General features: G+C 36.6%; 2 protein-coding genes across 7 annotated transcripts; one reads left to right on the forward strand and one right to left on the reverse strand.

Annotated features, from left to right (window-relative positions):
- Positions 1-422: 422 nt before the first annotated feature.
- Positions 423-3346, reverse strand: LOC113349907 (ABC transporter I family member 19-like). The gene is made up of 6 exons (XM_026593941.1): positions 3107-3346; positions 2853-3013; positions 2540-2591; positions 2057-2193; positions 1208-1294; positions 423-1113 (listed from the first exon to the last, which is right to left on the reverse strand). Exons 1-6 carry the CDS (start codon positions 3255-3257, stop codon positions 826-828), a joined length of 876 nt encoding a protein of 291 aa, XP_026449726.1. The 5' UTR covers positions 3258-3346; the 3' UTR covers positions 423-825.
- Positions 3347-3561: 215 nt separating this feature from the next.
- Positions 3562-9708, forward strand: LOC113349908. Of its 6 annotated transcripts, none has more exons than XM_026593942.1 (12): positions 3562-3629; positions 3731-3801; positions 5817-6192; positions 6848-7222; positions 7353-7463; positions 7681-7771; positions 7975-8043; positions 8324-8401; positions 8584-8676; positions 8886-8936; positions 9084-9320; positions 9411-9708. In XM_026593942.1, exons 3-12 carry the CDS (start codon positions 6086-6088, stop codon positions 9534-9536), a joined length of 1338 nt encoding a protein of 445 aa, XP_026449727.1. In that variant the 5' UTR covers positions 3562-3629; positions 3731-3801; positions 5817-6085; the 3' UTR covers positions 9537-9708. The 6 variants fall into 6 exon arrangements, with proteins under 6 accessions (XP_026449727.1, XP_026449728.1, XP_026449730.1 ...); XM_026593943.1 differs by having other exon boundaries at positions 3590-3629; positions 3731-3808; XM_026593945.1 differs by having other exon boundaries at positions 3590-3629; positions 5825-6192.
- Positions 9709-19589: the final 9881 nt, after the last annotated feature.

A 19589-nucleotide genomic window follows, 5' to 3' on the forward strand; every position in this document is an offset into this window, starting at 1 on the left:
CCTCTTACCAAGCTCTACATATCTACCAAAAATGAGCACATTCCGAAATATAAAACCTCACAATCTACCGGTACTAATTTCGACGGCTAGAAATCCGTTAATTTTCGACGGCTCGTTTTCAAAGTAGTAGATGGTAGTGTTATATGTATCGGAATACGCTCATTTTTGGTAGGTGTATAGAACTTAGTAAGAGGAACATATCTCCAAAATATCAGCTTCAAATTCATTAGGTTTGATTTTTATTCGCAAAAATAACACCTAACATGTGAGATAGTTTGATAATAAAAGTGTGAGGGGATCCCTCCTCAATACAGATTAGCTCAAACTTGGACTGATTTGTTGCTAAACCAAAAGGCAATACTAACCAAACTCTCCAAATTCTATATTTATTAAGTTCTGACGTATTCCTTTCTATTTCAATCAGTAATTTAAACTTGCATTTTTATTGAAAAAACATAATGATTGCTCACCTTCTATGATGATATTAATGTTTAACAGACAAATCACAACTACTTTTACAATATAAGACTGTATAAATGAGTAATATATCAGCTCAAACACATTCTTGTGGTAACTACTAATGATCATGTTCACCCAAATCTTCTGGCAAACTACATCTACACAAAGTAATGCCTAAAAAGATAGTAATCAAGTTGATAACTTGATGGTTTACTTCAACAACAATATGTTTATTTGAACTCTGCATGCCAGATAGTTTGAGCTTCTTGATACTGCAACCTTGCAGTGTGAAATTCCGCCAGAACGAATAGAACAATCTCGATCTAGGCTCAACGGAGTTTGACTATAGGGGTAATAAAGAAGAGATTAGCGGTAGTAAGCCATGTGCCTTGACGATCTGAAAGGAGAGTTATCGAAAGGAGAGGCCTTCCTAATACTGGAAACAGAAGCCATTAATTTCTTGCTTTCACGCTTGGTTTCAGCGCGAAGCCAAGACTCAACCACGGAAAGCAAATTGGTTGCAGTTTTCAGTTCTTGAAGGCCAGAAAGCTTCTCTGATTTCCTCAACTCGCCGTCCTGAATGTATGCCAAATCTGTTGCCCATGTCTCTAATCCATCAAAGATATGTGTTGCATATACAATCGTTGCTCCTCTCTGCAACATGATGGAGATAGGTGGGTTACACGAGGCATCCACTATATTAACACAATTTTGGTTCTGGAAGTACAATTAGAAGAAGGTTCCTTACCTCTTCACACTCTTCCTTGAAAAAGTCAAGTAGATCCAACCTTGCAACAACATCTAGATCAACAGTAACTTCATCTAGCAACAGTACCTGTTTGAAGGCCATGCTCGGCGTAATTAGATTCCATTTAAGTTCAATTTTCACACGTTCCTATATACACATGGTTACACACACAAATGTGCAAGGAAAAACAAGTCGTCCCAGTGAATGCATGTTCATTCACAAATGCTTCATTAAATCTTTGAGAGACTACTGCAATTACGCAGGGGCAAACAAAATTCACTAAATCTCCACATATGCTCACACAATGAAAATCCTCCTCAGAGCCTTAAGGTCATTTTTGGAATACAAAAAACATTGAGAGAGAAGCTAATGTCTATTGTAAGTTTACAGACACTGTAAACATTCCATTCACAAGATTAGTATCCTAGCTTCTCCAGAATTTTATTAATGATGACTCACCCCAAAGGAGGTACTCGTCCTTTGTGTCACTAGTTTGGGCCTTTACGAATAAAAAAGAAAACAAAGATGAAATTTCTTCCCTCCTTTTTACATATGCCTGATTGAGAGATTTATGATCATCATACCCTCTTTAGCTTTCTCTTTAGCCCATTGCAATCTTAAGCAAGAGTGAGCCACGTTTTTTTTTTTTTTTTTTTTTTTTTTTTTGATTTCGCTACGAGAGTGAGATAAGTAATAGGCCAAATCTTTTGTATCCTAGTGCGTGCCAGAGAAAGGCCAAAAATTCCTCACAAGCCAGGAAAACGTACACGCGTAGGGTAATACATATATACATGGACACTAAGGTGTAATCATCTCAGAGACACATGAATAGGATTGCAGAAGATCTACCTGGAACGGATGGAGAAGACCCATACAAATTTGAACTCGACGCCGTTGCCCATCTGATACTTTATGCATTCTCCACTGCAGATCGATGTCAAGCAGATCTATTAACTTCTCTCTTCTAACAGGGTCAACGCCTTCGACTGCAAAGTCCAAAAGAAAGAAGAAGGAAAAATGACAAATAAGAGGACAGAACCAAGTGACACAAATTTATGCCTTCACTGGATCCCAGTCAAGTACATATCTGTCTACAAAAATACGGGTTGGATAGCGGACAATCAAGCGCAAGTACGAAGTACCAACCATTTAGAATAGTTCAAAGTGTCCACAGCACAAACCCGTTAACACATATAAAACTTAACCAAAGACTAACTCGATATTGAGTTTAAATATGTACCCAATCACCAAACAACACCATAAACTGGCAACATTCAGTTTTCTCTTACACCGTTGCACCTGATAATACTAATTTCATGTAAATGCATATACCTCCAAATATCATGTGCTTGGCAGAAAAATCTCCTTGGAGTGGAATCTCCCCCTGAAAATAAGCCAAATATCCCAACCCAAAATATTTATAAAGCATGTATTTGTTAAGAATAATTGATCTAACTGCGACTCAGGTTATGTTAATATTGCTCGTCCTTAAATGGTATGCATTTCCTAAAAGACCACATTAACAAACAACAACTTCCTAATAATTTGAAATTACACCTTAATTGGGCGATGTGAGTAACAAAGAAAGAAATGGAATTGTAAAATAATCAAGATAATGGAAACAAAGAAAACAGAAATAACTCACAGCACATCCTATTGTTTTACTCCAAGAGCCTCCAAGGTAAGATAAGTTACCACTACATACAAGCTGAGTGTCATGAAATGCAGAGCTGTTTAAAACCCTAACCACATCTTTTCCTCCAACCATATGTTTACCCCCTAATATCTTCAACAATGTAGTTTTCCCTGTAATTATCATCAAGCCATGTTAACCCACAAATGCATACACCGAATAATTGGGAAAATAGGTAATAACAAAGAGATAGTCGGGTAAATTACCAGATCCGTTGGCACCGACAAGAAGACAACGAGAACCAGGAGTAATTTTAAGACTGAAATTGGCAAATATTGGAATTTGACCTTCATATGAGAAATTCATAGCTGATACTTCAACACTATTACTTAAAATCTTCATCTCTTCCACCTTCATTTTTCTCTCTTCTTCTTCTTCTTCTTCTGGAGAAAACAAACAAGCTTGTATTTCCCGTATCTGTCTGTTATAAGTTGGTTTTAATCTGAAATTTTTGGAACTCGTTTTATAAATTTCTATGTTCACCTAATTTCTAGGTTTTAAATGACATGGACTTTCTTGGCCCATACACTTGTCAATTTCTTAAACGTTTTACGTGTCACAGATGATTAAAAAACTAATACCGGACAAATCTGACGTGGCACGTAGGATGAGAAGTTTAATTATGTTTTCATAATTTTCAGCCGTTCGATTGAATTGCTTTCGGAGCTGCTTATTAAACTTGAATAGGTGAAACCCATTCGTTCAAATCGTACAGAACAAAAGCAATAGGTGAAAATAATTCACGAAGCAGTTAAATTTTTGATTCTTACCAAAAGTAAGCTTTGAAATTCAATCCCCATAACTGAAATTTGATTATCAATTGTTCGCAGGGTCCAAGCAGATTGAAGGTGCTGCCTCTGAGCTGTTCGAGGAAATTCCCAACAGAGTTTTCGTTTTCACGGTACTCAGTTAGTGTTCTGCACTTATATTTCTTCTTGGTTTTAACTTTGAGTGTCGATACACTGGTTCAAGTTGTGGCATACGAAGATGTGTTCACTTAGTATAGGAATTTCACATGTGATGTATCTTAATTAAACGTGTGACGGTAGAAGCTGTGAGATATTACTTTCTACAGGTAAGTGAGATGATTACATATACTTTATTGATCACAATACTTTCTCAGTCTAATGTTAAGTTAACCTATTACTACAAAAACTTTTGCTTTTGAGGGGAGGATATGCTTGTTAGTTTGGCCCACTTTTCTGTATTTTTGGCAGCAGTACTGGCTAGCTAGCTGGTCTTAGCCTGATGAGTTATCCACGAAGGAGTGTAGTGGTCTGCGCTGATGCTTTTAAGAGTACAGTAGTAGAAAAACAAATATCTGTGCTGAATAAGTTTTTTCTGTCTCAAAATGGTCAATGTAGTAGGAATACTGTTATAGGTGTCAGTTTACTGTAACGTGATGTTGCAGATTTGGTCACTAAGTATACCTATTGCTGTTAAGTTCTCAAACTTGTCAGATACCACAGAGTACTCTCATAGTACTCGGTTAGTGTTCTTCACTTCTCTTTGTTTCTGTAGGTAATAACTCACCCACCATGCGCCATGATTCAAAGTTTAACATATTGACCCAATTCAAATTAGTGATAGATTCTGCAAAATTTTGGATGATCCTTTCAGCCCCCACAAGTTATTTAATCATCAACTGAGTATACCAATTGCTGTTGGGTTCTCAAACTTGTGAAATATGGCAAGTGCTTTTACATAGATATAAAGTTAGGCTCCAAGTTTATTTCAATATCCTCTTAGTCTCTCTCTAAGAAGCTTAATGTTTGAGAGTGACACAATCTCCCATTGTTACAGTTGGTTATTTTGTTATTTTGATAGGAAGGATAGGACCAGGTCAGTTGTTTGTCGTTAGAAGTTAGGATGAAGGCAGGTTTTGAAACATTATGAGTTTCTTATAGACAAAATAGACATATTTTAACAACGCACATGCACCTTGGCTAAAGTGTTCCCTTTCTTCCGTTTTGTTTCTTCATCCGCCCACCACCGTGGCAACGGTCCTCTGGCTCCATTGATCTCTATGAAATAAAAATTTATGTGTGGATTTATTGTTTGTATCTTTTTAAATAAAATGTGTCATTTCTAGAGTAGTGGCTTTTGTTTAAATTTGGAGAAATTTTTGATTTGTAATCCTTCTCAGTACGTACTATTTGAATTGCATAATTGAGGTTGTGTTGTATTGGAATATAAGAAGATCAACTTGTTGTTTATGAATGAATACATAGGGGCATTTTAGGTTATCAAATTCCGTTAGAATTATGGAATTTTCAGTATGATAAAAATGAACTAGCAGGTATTTTGATATTTTGAGGTTACTGTTGTTATTTGACCTTATCTCGTATTCGGCATTATTAGGTCCAGTGTAGTTATCCTGGATTTCATTGAGATTCTTCGTTCATTCTATACTTGTTGTGGTGGTAGTGTTCGGATTATTTCCTCTTTCATGGGTTTATCTTAAAATTCTCAGTAAGTCTCTGCTTTGTTGGTCCTTTTAGCCTTATATCATGTGTTCGTCTTCTTAGTTATTGATTTTGTTATGGAAACATCTTTAGTTAAAAAGTTAGTTATCTATTGGGGGTTTAAGGTTTATCTAAGTTGTTAGTATAATTAAATTTCACTTTGAAGTCTGTGAATGTTGAAAATTCCTCATTTGAAAATGTAAATGATGCTCATGGTATGAATTTGCTAATGTGAATTTCGTCTACTTCATCAATTTCAAGTAATTAAATAGAGACATGGACTAGTTTCTTGAGTAAATTGAACCTGTTGAATGATGATGCCACAACGAGTTTCTCTTTAAGTTTATTTTAATTCATTCAAAAATTAAACAATAAAGCTACAAGTGTTTTGTCCTTGATATTCTGTATAGGCATAGAATGAAGAAATTGATTTAAGTCATTTGGTTACTAGATTTGCAGGGGTCTGGCATTTTGATCAGGGCATTTCCTCAACCCCTCACGTTGCAAGCACTCGTCTAGTCTTCCAAAATTCCAGCAAAATCTCTCCTCTAGACTCCCTCTCTCACCGTCCCTAAACTCTGTTTCTCAATCTCGCAAGACTCTTCAAAATCCTTAGATGTTCCTAATGTCAGAATCTCTAGACCCCTAATTACATTGAAATCCTTTCAAATCTTCCACAATCTAATCCTGATTGTTTCGAGAAGCTTTTGATTCATCGGAATGGAAGAAACTAAATTTCAAGAGAAGTTGAAAGATTTGACCTTTGAAGGAAATTCTTTCAATATTTTGAAGCAATTGGAAGTTATACTTCAGAGTGATCCTTTAATGTAAGTTCAATATTTGATTATTCGTTGATTATGTTGGATAAATAGGTTATAGCTTGATCAGTAATTCCTCTGATTTTTCTTAAAGTAAGACAATCACCTCTAAATTAGGCCTATTGATAATGCCACATTATATTCTTGCCTATGCAGCAATAAATTTGTCTTCTTCGCCATGAATTACATGCTGCAAACGTTTTCAATCCCTTGAATTTTGAAAGTACAATAATAAGCTAGTAACCACTGCCATGGTGGGTGCCAATGTAAGTTTGACCTAATTTGGAAGAAGTTGTAGTGAAATTGTAGTTACTTCTTGTTTGGGAACAGTGTTTTATGACTGACGGGCATCGCTTGTTGGCACCACAAGAGTATCAGCCGATTAAGTTACTTGTATCCAGTTATACAACATTAACCAATTATTTCTAGTCTAGATGTGGCAATTGATATGAAGACCATGTATGATGTTCAGCAAAAGTGAATTATTTTTTCCACTTATAACATATTCAAGTTGTTTTTCCTTGTCATGAATTTCACTCATTTTAATCCGTTTGCAAGAATTGTACTCCGTTTGTAAGAATGTTGAATTCAATGTTTAGTCATATTTTTGGAATTTCTCAGAGATTTTTTTGTTAGCCATCATAATACGTTTGCTTTACATCAGTGATGAAGTAGGGTTTTTACATCCATCCCAGTTTGCAGCGCTAAATGAAGAGACATATGGATCTGCTAATAATGCGCAGAATTCAGAGAATGAGATGTCCAGCGGCAACTCCATTTTCTGGAATAGAGATCACAAGTTGGCCATTTCAACTGAAGTGCTCTTTCCCTTGTATGCTGCTGCTAAACATGCTTTTGAGGCTGCAGATACGCAATATAAGATGCTAACTAACTTACCCACAAATAGGGGTAAATCAATGGATGAAACTGCAGCAGATAGCTCTCAGTTTTCAGCGGACTTCTTTGAAAATGAAGTAATGATGCATAGCAAGGCTCTTTTGCTGCTAAGCTGTGACTCTGCCACTGCTTGGAATTCAAGGTTTAGTTGATTATTTCTCTTATAGGTTTATAGACTATGTTTGGACAGTCGATTTTGTTTTTTAGGATTGCCAAGATCAGATTTCATAAGTTCGATTGAATTGAATGGTTGTATCGTGTCTGTTATGCAGGAAGCTTGTCATTTCCAAGAAGCAACAATCATCACCGTTGATGGACGAACTTCTGTTTTCATCCCTGATTCTCTCTTATGCTCCAAAAAGTGAAAATGCTTGGAGCCATAGGTAATAATGAATATTTAACAACTCATGAGTGAAGGTTAACAAGAGAAGTAAAACCTTCTTCAAGTGGAAACCTTTTACTGGTGTCTGTAATTATATGTTTCACTTCTGTTATTAAGTTATCACTGTTGAACTCATTCATAAAAGAAGTAGAATTATTCGACTTAATCACTCTGAAATAGTCTGATCATCGATTAGTACTAAATTTAGTTTTTGACAGGCGCTGGGTAGTCAAGACCATTGCAGGGACACATCCAAACATGGAGAAGATAGTTTATAAGGAATCTGAGCTTGTGGAGAAACTAGCAGAGGTTAGTTTTTAGTTCAGAACTAGATATCATTAGATGAATGACGGTTTATTAACTCTTCATTTTAATAACGTTTCATGTAACCTTCCTAGCATTTGTTTTTCATGTTGTTGGTCACCAGTGATTGTCCTAGTTTCGCATGAAATTGCAGTAAAAAACTATTTTTGTTGACGCCTTCCGCTTTATCTTTTTTACTTCCTTCGCAGAAATCAAAAATGAATTATCGTGCGTGGTATCACCGTTGCTGGCTCGTTTCTTACTTGACAAGGAGTCAGGTCAGATTTTATGACTATTGAAGTGGCATACTTAAGCCATGTACTACCCAGCTAATGTGAAATTATAACTGAAACTGATATCAAGGCTAGTCTAGTCATTAGTTTACAACTCCCAGGGAATGCTTTTATTTCCCTATTTTATCTGTTACCTTTTGTTGCCCGCCTCCGACGCATGTTGCTTGTGTTTGTTCCTGATGAAACTCACTCTTTCTACATTCTGTTTCCTTGGTAATTTAGTTTGGAAAAGCTTTTGTTAGTTGATGAAATGTCTTTTTTTCAGGTGCTAGAAGAATTGATGAAATCAAAAAAATGGGCCGAGTTGCACGTTGCTGACAATTGCTGTTTCCACTATCGCCTAGTGAGTTCCCATTTCTTCTTAATTCTACTGCATGTGTTTGCTAACATGTCCATTTTTTTCTTGACTAGGTCGAAGCCAGACTCTCAAATTTGTAATTTATATCAGTTGCATGAATTGAAATAGTTCTAAATGTTTGTACGTTTTTCCTCTGGTAAACGACTTATTATTCGTCCTTACTGCAGCAACTATTCCTTAAGTTGTTAGAGTCGAGCATCTCAAAGCATGGTCAAGATGTATCCATGAATTCCTACCCGGAACTTTGTCGAGTATGGAAGGTTTGTTTCTTTCCCTTTCAGCACCGAGATTACCAAACATTTATTATTTATACAGCTAGCCAGACTTGGACAATCAATGCTTTTTCCTCCATGTCTAGTTTTCGGCAACTGTGCTTGTATTTGTGAAGCATGCTTGAACTCACATTATCTTTCCTTTGTCTCTCTCAAAAAAAAAAAAAAAATCTTTCCTTTGTTTTGTGGTCTGACAGGAGGAGCTAGACTGGGATAAAATGCTCATAAAGCGATATGTAGGTAGAGAGGTATGATATTATGATTTATGACCTCGAACATTTTCATTTAGTCCTCAGCATCGACTTGAATATCTAGCCTTACAATAGGAGACACGCATCATGAAAATTCACTAAGAATGTCTTTTCTAACACGATTATTTCTCACCTGTTTCTCAGGCTCTATGGGGTCATCGCAGGTTCCTCTCTCAGTGTTGGGTACAGCGTTTTGGTATTGCTGCTCGAGATGGTGCCGACCTTCACGGAGATGATTTCAACGTAAAAGATGTGATACATAATTTTATGGCTGATGAGATCCAACTACTCCAGTCATGCTTGACAATCAGGGATGACGACTTTGAAGACTGGCACACACAGGCAGTTCTTGCTGCAGCTTACGTTCTCTGGTTATCAAAGGTATTTATTTTCTAACCTTTTCTCTCACTTCTCAATCTTTGCTGTTTACTTTTTTGAGTTTGATTGATTATTTTCTTGATGCGTATCTAGCAAATTCCCCATTCTGGAGGGGTGGAGTCACTGCAGAAGATAAAAGAAGAAGTTGGAGATCTTAAAGCATTGCTCATTAAATTATGCCCTGAAAAGGCTCCACTTTGGAACGGCCTAATTTACTGAAGACAACCATAGAGAATTTGCAAGGCTGAATTGGGGGCCCTGGAAAAATAATTGGGACCCTATCTACAGGACAAAAAAAAGGTCATGAAATAGTAATTGGGAGTTATCCCTTATCGCACTTTTTTAAAAATGGCTAAGCTACCCCAAATCATTAGTGTTAATTGAGTGTTAATTAATTGTTAATTAGTTTAGTTAGATTAAAATCAGATTTAGGGATAAAATTTTGAGAAAAGAAAAATTGTGTTTTTGTGTTGTGGAGAGGAAGAAATTGAGTTTTGGGGGGGAAATTTAGGGTTATTTGAAATGAGTGATTCCAATGGAGGAATTCTATTGCTCAAAATGAAGGAACCAATCCTCAAAATGAAGAACCCGAAGCTCAAAACAATCAGGTAAACTTCCTAAACTCTTCAAATTTTATGAATGATGCTCCAAGTGGTCGATTCATGTACACTATGGAACTACTCAGAGAGAGGATCGTTAAGTTGAGAGGGTAATAAACGAACGACTCTAAGAAGTGGTCAATTACTTGACACAACCTTTGACGACTCAAACCTGCAATTTTTGCAGGTTATGAAAAATCGTCAACCAAGTGTGATATAATTGACGACTCCAGCTAGTTAGGTCACACAGAGTCGTTAACTTAATATGTTTAGAACCCAACGACCCTATCACTATTTGGAACAGAGAGGTGGTTCTGCATAAGACAGAGTCGTTCGTATTTAAAAAGGGTCGTCGAGAAGAATCGTTAACGATTTAGAAATTCTCGGACGACATTATTCTTGGGCAGAAAACCAGGTTTAGGGTCGTTATCTACTACACCCTAGTGGTTAACGATTTTTCATCAATTCAATATGCATATCAAAAATCGTTAAGCAATAAAAAATCGTGGTTAACGACCCTGGAACTGTAACTGCAATTTGGCAGTTGAAAACCTAATTTTTCAATCAACAAATCAAGTTAAACACAAACCCAACTTAGATTAGGGGGTTTTAATTCACTTACGACGATGAATCGGTGAGAAATTTTTTTTCTCATAAGTCGTTGATGGAATGGGAGACAGTGGGAGGGAGGGAGCAGAGGAGAAGAAGAATGAGAGGAGAAGAAGTTTTGATTGAAATGAAGATTGGGGGCCGAGGTTAGTGGTTAATGAGATTTTTAGGATAGTTATTAGAGAAGGCTAAATTGGTATTTTCACCAATATTTTGGAAGCCCTCTATCTTTTATGGGGTGGGTATAAATTGGATGAGGCCCCTAATTATTTTCCATGGCCCCCAATTCAGCCTTGAGAATTTGATGTACTAATGTTTGAATTTGTTGAATGAAATAGTCAATTTACTGCAGATTTGTTTTGACGGATTTGGTGTCATCCACATCCGGTTCATCTAAATAAATGACGGATGTTATATTTTCAACTCTAATATCCACGGTAGCACTTTCAAATGCTTTATTCTTTTGTCCTACCAATTGGATATGGGACTCATCATCTTCGGATAACTAGTTTTTTAGTGCTAATCTGCACATTTCCTTCTCGGTATCAAACGTAGGATACTAAGTTAAGTTGTTGCACCCAAAACATAGATTCTACAATAATAATAATAATATCTTCAACAAAGATAATAATAATAACAACGGGTAGTTAGCTCAGCTGGTCATCCCGGTTCCCGAAAGTTTCATGCGTTCCAGGAGGTCCCAGGTTCGAGCCCCCAATGACGTGATATTGCAGAAATTAACATGGAAGGTAGAGTTAGTTTGCCCCCCTTGTGACACAATCTCCCCCCCACCCCCCCCACCCCCATCCGCTTCGGCTCCCATGGCTAGGTTACCCATGAGGCTTGCTGGTAGGCTAGCACAACAACCTGTTCAATTAATGTAGTAGTATATTGTTGGAGCTTATCTTGTTAGGCTATAAGGTAGGCAGTTCTCTCTTTCAACGGATTGGTGTAGCCATCCAAAAAGGATTTAGGCCGCAACTTGTTGCTAGGCTCCCGACCCTCCCAAACATTGTTGTGTAAATATTTCTTTTTTTCTCTTAATAAATGCCTCAGAGGTGCCCTTTCATAATAATAATATCTTGACCTCATGCGCTCCAGGAGGTCCCAGGTTGGAGCCCTCGATGGCGTAATATTGCAGGAATTAACATGGAAGGTAGAGTTAGCTTGTCCCCGTTGTGACACAATCTCATGCCCCATCCGCTTCGGCTCCCTTGGCTAGGTTACTCATAAGGCTCGCTGGTAGGCTAGCACAACAACCTGTTTAATTGATGTAGTAGTACGTTGTTGGAGCTTAGCTTGTTAGGCTTCCAACTAGTTAATGTAATACTCTTTATCTAATAATAATAGTTACAATATTTCTTTAAAAAAAAACAATTTATTAAAGAAAGAAGATTCCAAGAAAACAGTTGGTAGCCGAGCAACAAGTTGTGCTCCAATCCCTTTTTGGATAGCCAAACCTAATTTAACGAAAAGAAAATTACGAACTTTAATATTAGCGTCATGTATGGCTATATAATTTTTCAATCGTAACAAAAATTCTATAGTTTCAATACCAAGCTCACCTAAGGTAGTAAACGCTAAGGTACCAAAATTATATCCATTAGCTCTACATACATCAAGGTATTTACCTCTTTCACGCTCAACGGTTTTGAACAAAGCAAGACCCGGTGTAAAAGCTTCTACACCACCTCCGGCAAAAGGTGAAACCCCCGTCACATCCAAACAAGTATCATGACCCTACTCCCAATTGTAAACAAGAATATCCGCTGGTCTGGAATCACCGCCATCACGAGATAAGAAACCCAAAGCTGCTTCAACTTTACGATGCACACTTGCCCTATAGCAAATATCCGCAAAGGTGTCACGAACAAGATCATGTCGAAACTTGATTCCAACTTCGTTAGCACAATGTAAGGCATGATCACCATATACATCCATATTCTTATTACAACACAAACACACACTATCTTCTGCAAACAGGGGAATGCCTAATCCATAACTAAGAGCAACACAAAATTGACGTGGCCACAGCTTCTGTCCTAACCCATCAGCAGGAATAGCAAGTAATATTTTTTTTTCACAAACAATTATTTTAACTTCTAAAATCATTTGTCACAAGATTTCTACAGACCTTTGGTTGGTAACCTAGAAACAAGCTGGGCTCCAATACCTTTTTGAATGGCGATTCCTAATCTATAAAAAATAAAACTGCCTAAACCACTACTAGCATCATTATTAACAAGACAATTTTTCAAACGCTTAAAAAAACACACAAGTATCTTCACCGAGCTCACCTAAAGTAGAGAAAGTCAAAACGCCTAAACCGTAGCCATGTGAAACACAAATATCCAAGTATTTGGTACGTTTGCACGAAACAACATTCGAAATGGCTTTACCTAGTACAAAAGCACGAACACCTTCCCTGGTGAAGGGTGAGATACCTGTGACATCCATACAAACATCTTGACCATTTTACCCATTAAGAAAATGATGCCTGCAAGACGTAAATCATTGTCATTGTCAGACAAAAATCTAAGAGAAACTTCTTTACGTGCAGGCACACCAGCTTTGTAACAAATGTCAGTAACTACATCACGCACAAGGTCATGGCGGAACTTGAGTCCAACATTTATAGCACAATGGAGCGCATGATCACAAAAGATGTCCATAGATCTAATGCAACTTGAGTACAAACCATTCTCGACAAACAGAAGGATTCCAAGGCGATAGCGAAGAACAACTCTAAACTGTCTTGGTCTGGGGCATTGATTAATCCCACTAATGGGTACATCCAAAAGATAATATTGCGCATGTTTGACACGGTTACATTGCTACAAAATGGAGTCTCTTGCAGACATAGAAATTGGTTAGGGATTTTCTTCTTGAGCGCATCAAAATAAGTAACTGTCAGGTAATGCATGGAAGGAGGGGGAGTTGTATCATCGACACAATAGCTTAAAGGTAATCCACAAACCTAGATATATAAAATTCTGAAGGGCCAACTGATAAGCAGAACCTTTGTCTGTTGAGAATTAGTTACCAAGAAGCACATTTTGCACCGAAGCAGTCTGACTCTTAGAGGCAAGATAATAGTAGGTACGAGTGTCATCCATAGTATAAATACCAAGGCCTCCATCTTTTATAGGCAAAATAGCTAATCTCTGCTGCAGTTGCCCAAACCATGCACCGTTACCAGTAATTAAGAGTCTCAAATACTGGAACAAATGACCATCAAAAAGATTAGTAGCTTGTTGAAGAGCAGCAGGATTGGTACTATGCATATCACAATATAATACGGACACACCAGTGCAATTGCGAAGTAATAGCATTTCGCTTTGAGGGTACTTGAGTTTTTTAATGGCAGACGTTAGTTGAACGGTCTTGTTCACCCTGCTCAACATCATATTATTAATAAAATTCAGTCCCAAACTCACTGGACCGTTCAAAATCTTAACATCATTAATAGGTCTACCAATATTAGGGGGAATACACCTTCAACAGTACTTCTGGGATCATAGGAAGGCCAAAAGACATTTGTTTTCTTTATATTGAGATGCAAACCCCTGCTGGGCCCTTCAGTATCTATTATGCTCAAAGCCTTGACCACCTCGAGTGTATCACCAATAATTGTACCATCATCGAGGTACCACGCATGCAAATCAAGCTTGCAACGGGATTTAATGGACTTCACGATAGGATGAAATGTCAAAGAAAACAAAAGGGGACCAAGAGGATCAACTTACTGGACATCGAGTGCAGAATACAAACTATACCAGTCATAATAGAGTTTAGCAAGCCTGGTGTAACAAAATTCTACCCATCGAGAAATACCTGGACAATGAAGCCGAATATCCTTTATAAGATGAGATTTGCAAAGTGAAAACTACAGGGAGACCCATTCTCCCTGATGTTTCTACTGTGAAACCCACGCTCCCAAAACTACAGGCGCGCACCCAAATTCTGGAAGAAAATTATTCTCAAACCCAAAATATATAAAATTATGTTTCTGTTTTTTTTTTTCTTATTCTTCGTCTTTTTTTCTTCTTCTTCTTCTCCACTATACCTATATCTCAGAAAAATGGAGAGATTCGACTGATTTCGAGAATAAATTCATGCCTAAATTTGATTGATCTCAACAGCAGCACCAAATCGTCTTCTTCTTCGAATTAACGACGAACACTCTTACTATCGATTCTCTTCATTACAATTTAAATTCACTACTGTTATTAATGGTAGCAGCAAAAATCCCTAAATGAGTTTGTAGAACACGGTTTGGTCATCATAGATTTATGATCAAAACTTGTTTTCAATGAAGATTTTGAAATGAATTTCAGATTTTTATGAAACTCTCAGCCGTGAATTGAGTTGGAGTAAGCAACACTGGATGAGTTGTGAAGAAGGTTTAATTGCAGATGATGGTGTAAATACATGAAAGAAGATGATGGTGTAAATACATGATTTTGACCAAGAGCCCCCGAATAACTGAAAGATAATGGTTTGCGTGGGAGTTAATGAAACATGAAAGAAGATGATGATGTGGTTATGACTGCATAACATGTCATTCAGTCGAGAAACTGTCTGCATAACATGTTATGCATTCGTGAAAATGGATGCATAACCTGTTATGCATCTACAAAATTTGTTGCATAACTTGTTATGCAGTCCAGAAAACCTGCATAACCTGTTATGCAGGTTTAATTGCAGATTATGGTGTAAATACATGAAAGAAGATGATGGTGTAAATACATGATTTTGACCAAGAGCCCCCGAATAACTGAAAGATAATGGTTTGCATGGGAGTTAATGAAACATGAAAGAAGATGATGATGTGGTTATGACTGGATAACATGTCATTCAGTCGAGAAACTGTCTGCATAACATGTTATGCATTCGTGAAAATGGATGCATAACCTGTTATGCATCTACAAAATTTGTTGCATAACTTGTTATGCAGTCCAGAAAACCTGCATAACCTGTTATGCGTCCGAAAATATGGCTACATAATGCATTATGCATCGAGAAAATAGATGCATAACCTGATATGCATCCGTAAATATGGATGCATACTGCATTATGCATCAATTTTTATATGTACGGCTAAAATCAACCAAAACAATGGTTACATAACTTGTTATAGATGCATAACTTTGTTACGCAGATACATAACTTGTTATGCAGTCGAAAAAATGGTTGCATAATTCATTATGCGTCTGCAGAATGTGTTATGCATCGTTTTTGGTGACTGCATAATGGTTAATTATCAAGTTTTCAAAAATTTCCCTAAAATGAGGATCACCTCCGATTTTTTCGTTAAAAACAAAAATTTGATATTCTTGTTTGTACTCGTTGCGTAGCTCTTTTAAAAAGATTTCCAACGATATAAAATTTGTAAAATTCTAAGGCGCGGATTTTTAGATATGTTATGTGCAAGTTGCGCTGCCAATTATACCCCTGAAAAAGATAATATGCATAACGAGTTATGCCTGAAAAGATAGTATGCATAACCAGTTATGTATTGATTCGTATAATAATTTCATATAATTATGGGTGTCACGGTATACAAAATTAATTGTGGGTCTGAGAACGAGAATATTATTTCTTTTGGGTCTCCCCCTAATTTCCCCATTTGCAAACCATGTTAAAAGCGTTAGAAAAGTCAATAACAACATTGACATCTTTTCAGAATAACCCTTCAACTCTAGGAGACTGTTTACAGCATGCAAAATGCTCTCACTCCCAACTGGCACACCAATACCAAATTTGTAATCTCCCAAAATAGTATATATTTCTAAAAATGGCAGGAATAGCTCAACCTACAACTCTAGTGGGCTTAAACATCAGACAATCTGGTATCCTGGACAAGGCCTTATTAGCATAATTATTCAGAAAAATGTTGCATTCACCATAGTTTTTATGGGTTCAACTCCTTAAAGGTAGTACTTCCATGATCCTGGTATTCTGTATATTTTTAAAAATGCCAGAAAATAATTCAACCTACAACTTTAGTGGTAGGGATGGTCATGGGACGGGTATGCCAGTCCCAGTCACTGACCCATTCAAAAATAAAAAGTCATACCTCCCCCAACCCGCATGATTCGGGATGGGGTGGGGCAGGGAGGGCATGGGAAATACCCATATGGGGCGGTTTTCCCCATGGGTTAACCATAACATTAAGTTCAATTATAATGTGTTTATTTAATAACCAACTTAAACATGATGTTTCAAACAATAATGATTTCTAAAAAAAAATGAAATCTAAAATTTGTAAATTCAACTTAAAACGAGAAATGAAAAAAATAATTGGTTCACAAATGACACACTCCTTTTAGTTCTTAATTCTGCTTTATTAAGCATCTTCCTACGTGTTAACCATCCCATCATCTGCTTCGATTTCTTCCCAAAGTATTTCACCAAATTTTGATCCACCTAGTCAAAATAAAAAAAATAAATGTATCATATAACCATATATATGTAAAAAAATGTAAAAATATCGCAACATAAATAGAATGATTTTACCTTTTAGCATGTCCCACATCCAATCTTGAGCACACATCAAAGCTTCCAACGAGTTTGGATGAAGTTTATTACGTTGGGTACTCACAAATCTACCCCCAGTACTAAAAGCAGATTTAGAAGCAACTGTTGATACCAGAGTCGCTAAAATATCTCTAGCCATGCACTGTAAGACTGGATATTCGATCCTGTTCGTCTTCCCCCACACTAGATGTCAAAGTTATTAATCTCAATTAAAATATCCCCCTCTAAATAATTGGTTAATTCTGACTTACCAGTATTAACAAGAGTCGAATTAGAGACAAACATATCAAATTTTTCCAAAGGGTCTACTCATCATTAGAACCTTGCATCTCCGAAGTGAATGATAAATCATTTTGGTTAACCGATGTTTCTACAAATTTTACTTTCAGCTCATACTCTGTTGCCAAATCAACGCATAAATTACGTACCCGACCAATTTCGACTCTTGAAAAAGCTTGGCCATAAATTTGCGGAAAATAAAACTCAATCAATTTCATCTTAAATCTTGGATCCAACATAATTGCTACGGCCATTACTCCATTAATCACAAGCCAATACTCTTCAAACTTCTTTATCATTTCGAGGGTCATTTCCTCATTCACACTAACTTTAGATTTTTTCCACTCAATTAGTGACAATCTAATCTCACAAAGACTTGGAAGGAAAATATTGGTGGTAGGATATTTTACTCCAAAGAACTTCTTTGTGAAGGTATAGAAAATCTCATTTTCCAACACATCTCCTTTTCCGACAACCAATCTTCTTCACCGGGCAAATAATTATATCGTGACTCGCGCTGCTTTAGGCGATAAAAAACCTTTTGATACTTAATACCGGTACTAAGAATCATAATTGTGGAGTTCCATCTCGTCTCAAAATCAAGCACTAACTTATTTATACATGAAATGTTTAACTGACGGGCTGCATCTTCAAATATTTCTACTCGTTTTGATGTAGCTTTCCAATAAGCAACATTATTACGAATCAACTCGATTGCTCCTTTGATCCCCTCTAATCCTTTCTTGACTACAAGAGCTAAGATATGTGCACAACAACGAATATGAAATAAATCTCCACCCGATAATAAATTACTTGACAGTTTCTCCAAAAGAATTTTGATCATACAATCATTAGTGGTGCAGTTATCTACAGTTAGAGTGGATACCTTACCGTCGACATTCTAATGCAGTAAACACTCCATCAATGCGCCTGAGAGGACTTCAGCTGTATGCGTACATGGCACATACATAAACCGAATAAAAAATAAAATAAAGTGGATTAGTATGTAATCTGTAGCAAACTACTAATCAAACAGTATAAAATATTTAGGGTGATCCTTTTTTCATTTATGAATATGCTGCCAAATTCACTAGGTGGTTTTTAGCATTGCTTGACGTGAGGTAATATACAAAATCATTATACCAGAATATAATGATCAAGTAGACTAGTACACGAATACGCGTACCTGATAATTCGGTTTTGCAAGGTCCAAGATTCATCGATAAAATGAGCCATAATAACCATATATCCTTTATTTTGTTTGCTAGTCCACATATCAGTAGTTAATTCAATTTTACCTTGACGTTTTTGTAGTATCTCCATTATTTTAGTTTTTTCTTCATCATGGATTTTCAATATATTCATTCTAATTGTGCTCCGAGATACCATCTTAAACAATGGTTGAAGTTCACTTGAATATCACATAAATCCGGCATGTTCAGCAATGGAAAGCGGATACTTGTGTATAATTATCATGTAAGCGAGCTCCTTCCTAACAACAGATTGATCGAATTGTACGTATTGAGCTGGATTTTCTCGTACTTTTTTTTTACTCGAAGTAATTATTAACTGTCTTATATCTTGTTGTTTACGTCGAGGACATCTTTTCATGTGTTCCTGTAGATGCTTCTTTCCATTTTTTATTTTGCTTCCTAATGTTTTTTTTGCAGTCTTTGCACACTGCTTTGTCTTCCCCTTTTATGTTTTTATTTTCAAAGTGTCTCCACACGATATATCTTTTCCTCCCCGATGTTTTTTGGTCGGTTTCACCTTGTGCATCATCGCTATATCTGCCTCTGTTGTTTCACCATGATCATCACCATGAGTTAAAGTTGGAGATTTTGCAATCGTCTGGACATGATGTTGAGACTGTTCAGTTTCACCTTGTGTTGTCATTTTGTTAAAACTTTGGAATAGTTGTATAATATATACACATCACGTGGTTAATTAATTAGTCTTTGGATACAAGATATGAATACATATGTATTCAGTTGGTATACAAACTTCTTTTAATTCCTAGGTAGAAAAAGAACAAGCAATCAATAAATCATGATTCATGGGTGATTAATTTAGTTAGTATATGGCAACAAAATTTCATTTGCTTAGTTTTATTTCACCGATCTAGGTTGGATCAGAAATATGGTGTGGGATTGAGATTTTACAGTAGCAACAATGGATCTGTGGGGCTTTTTTAGAGATGAATTTACTCGTCTCTCGATGGTCGCAATAATTACTGGTGTTGATG

Source organism: Papaver somniferum, chromosome 2 (assembly GCF_003573695.1).
Source record: "Papaver somniferum cultivar HN1 chromosome 2, ASM357369v1, whole genome shotgun sequence".
Classification (NCBI taxonomy): Eukaryota; Viridiplantae; Streptophyta; class Magnoliopsida; order Ranunculales; family Papaveraceae; genus Papaver; species Papaver somniferum.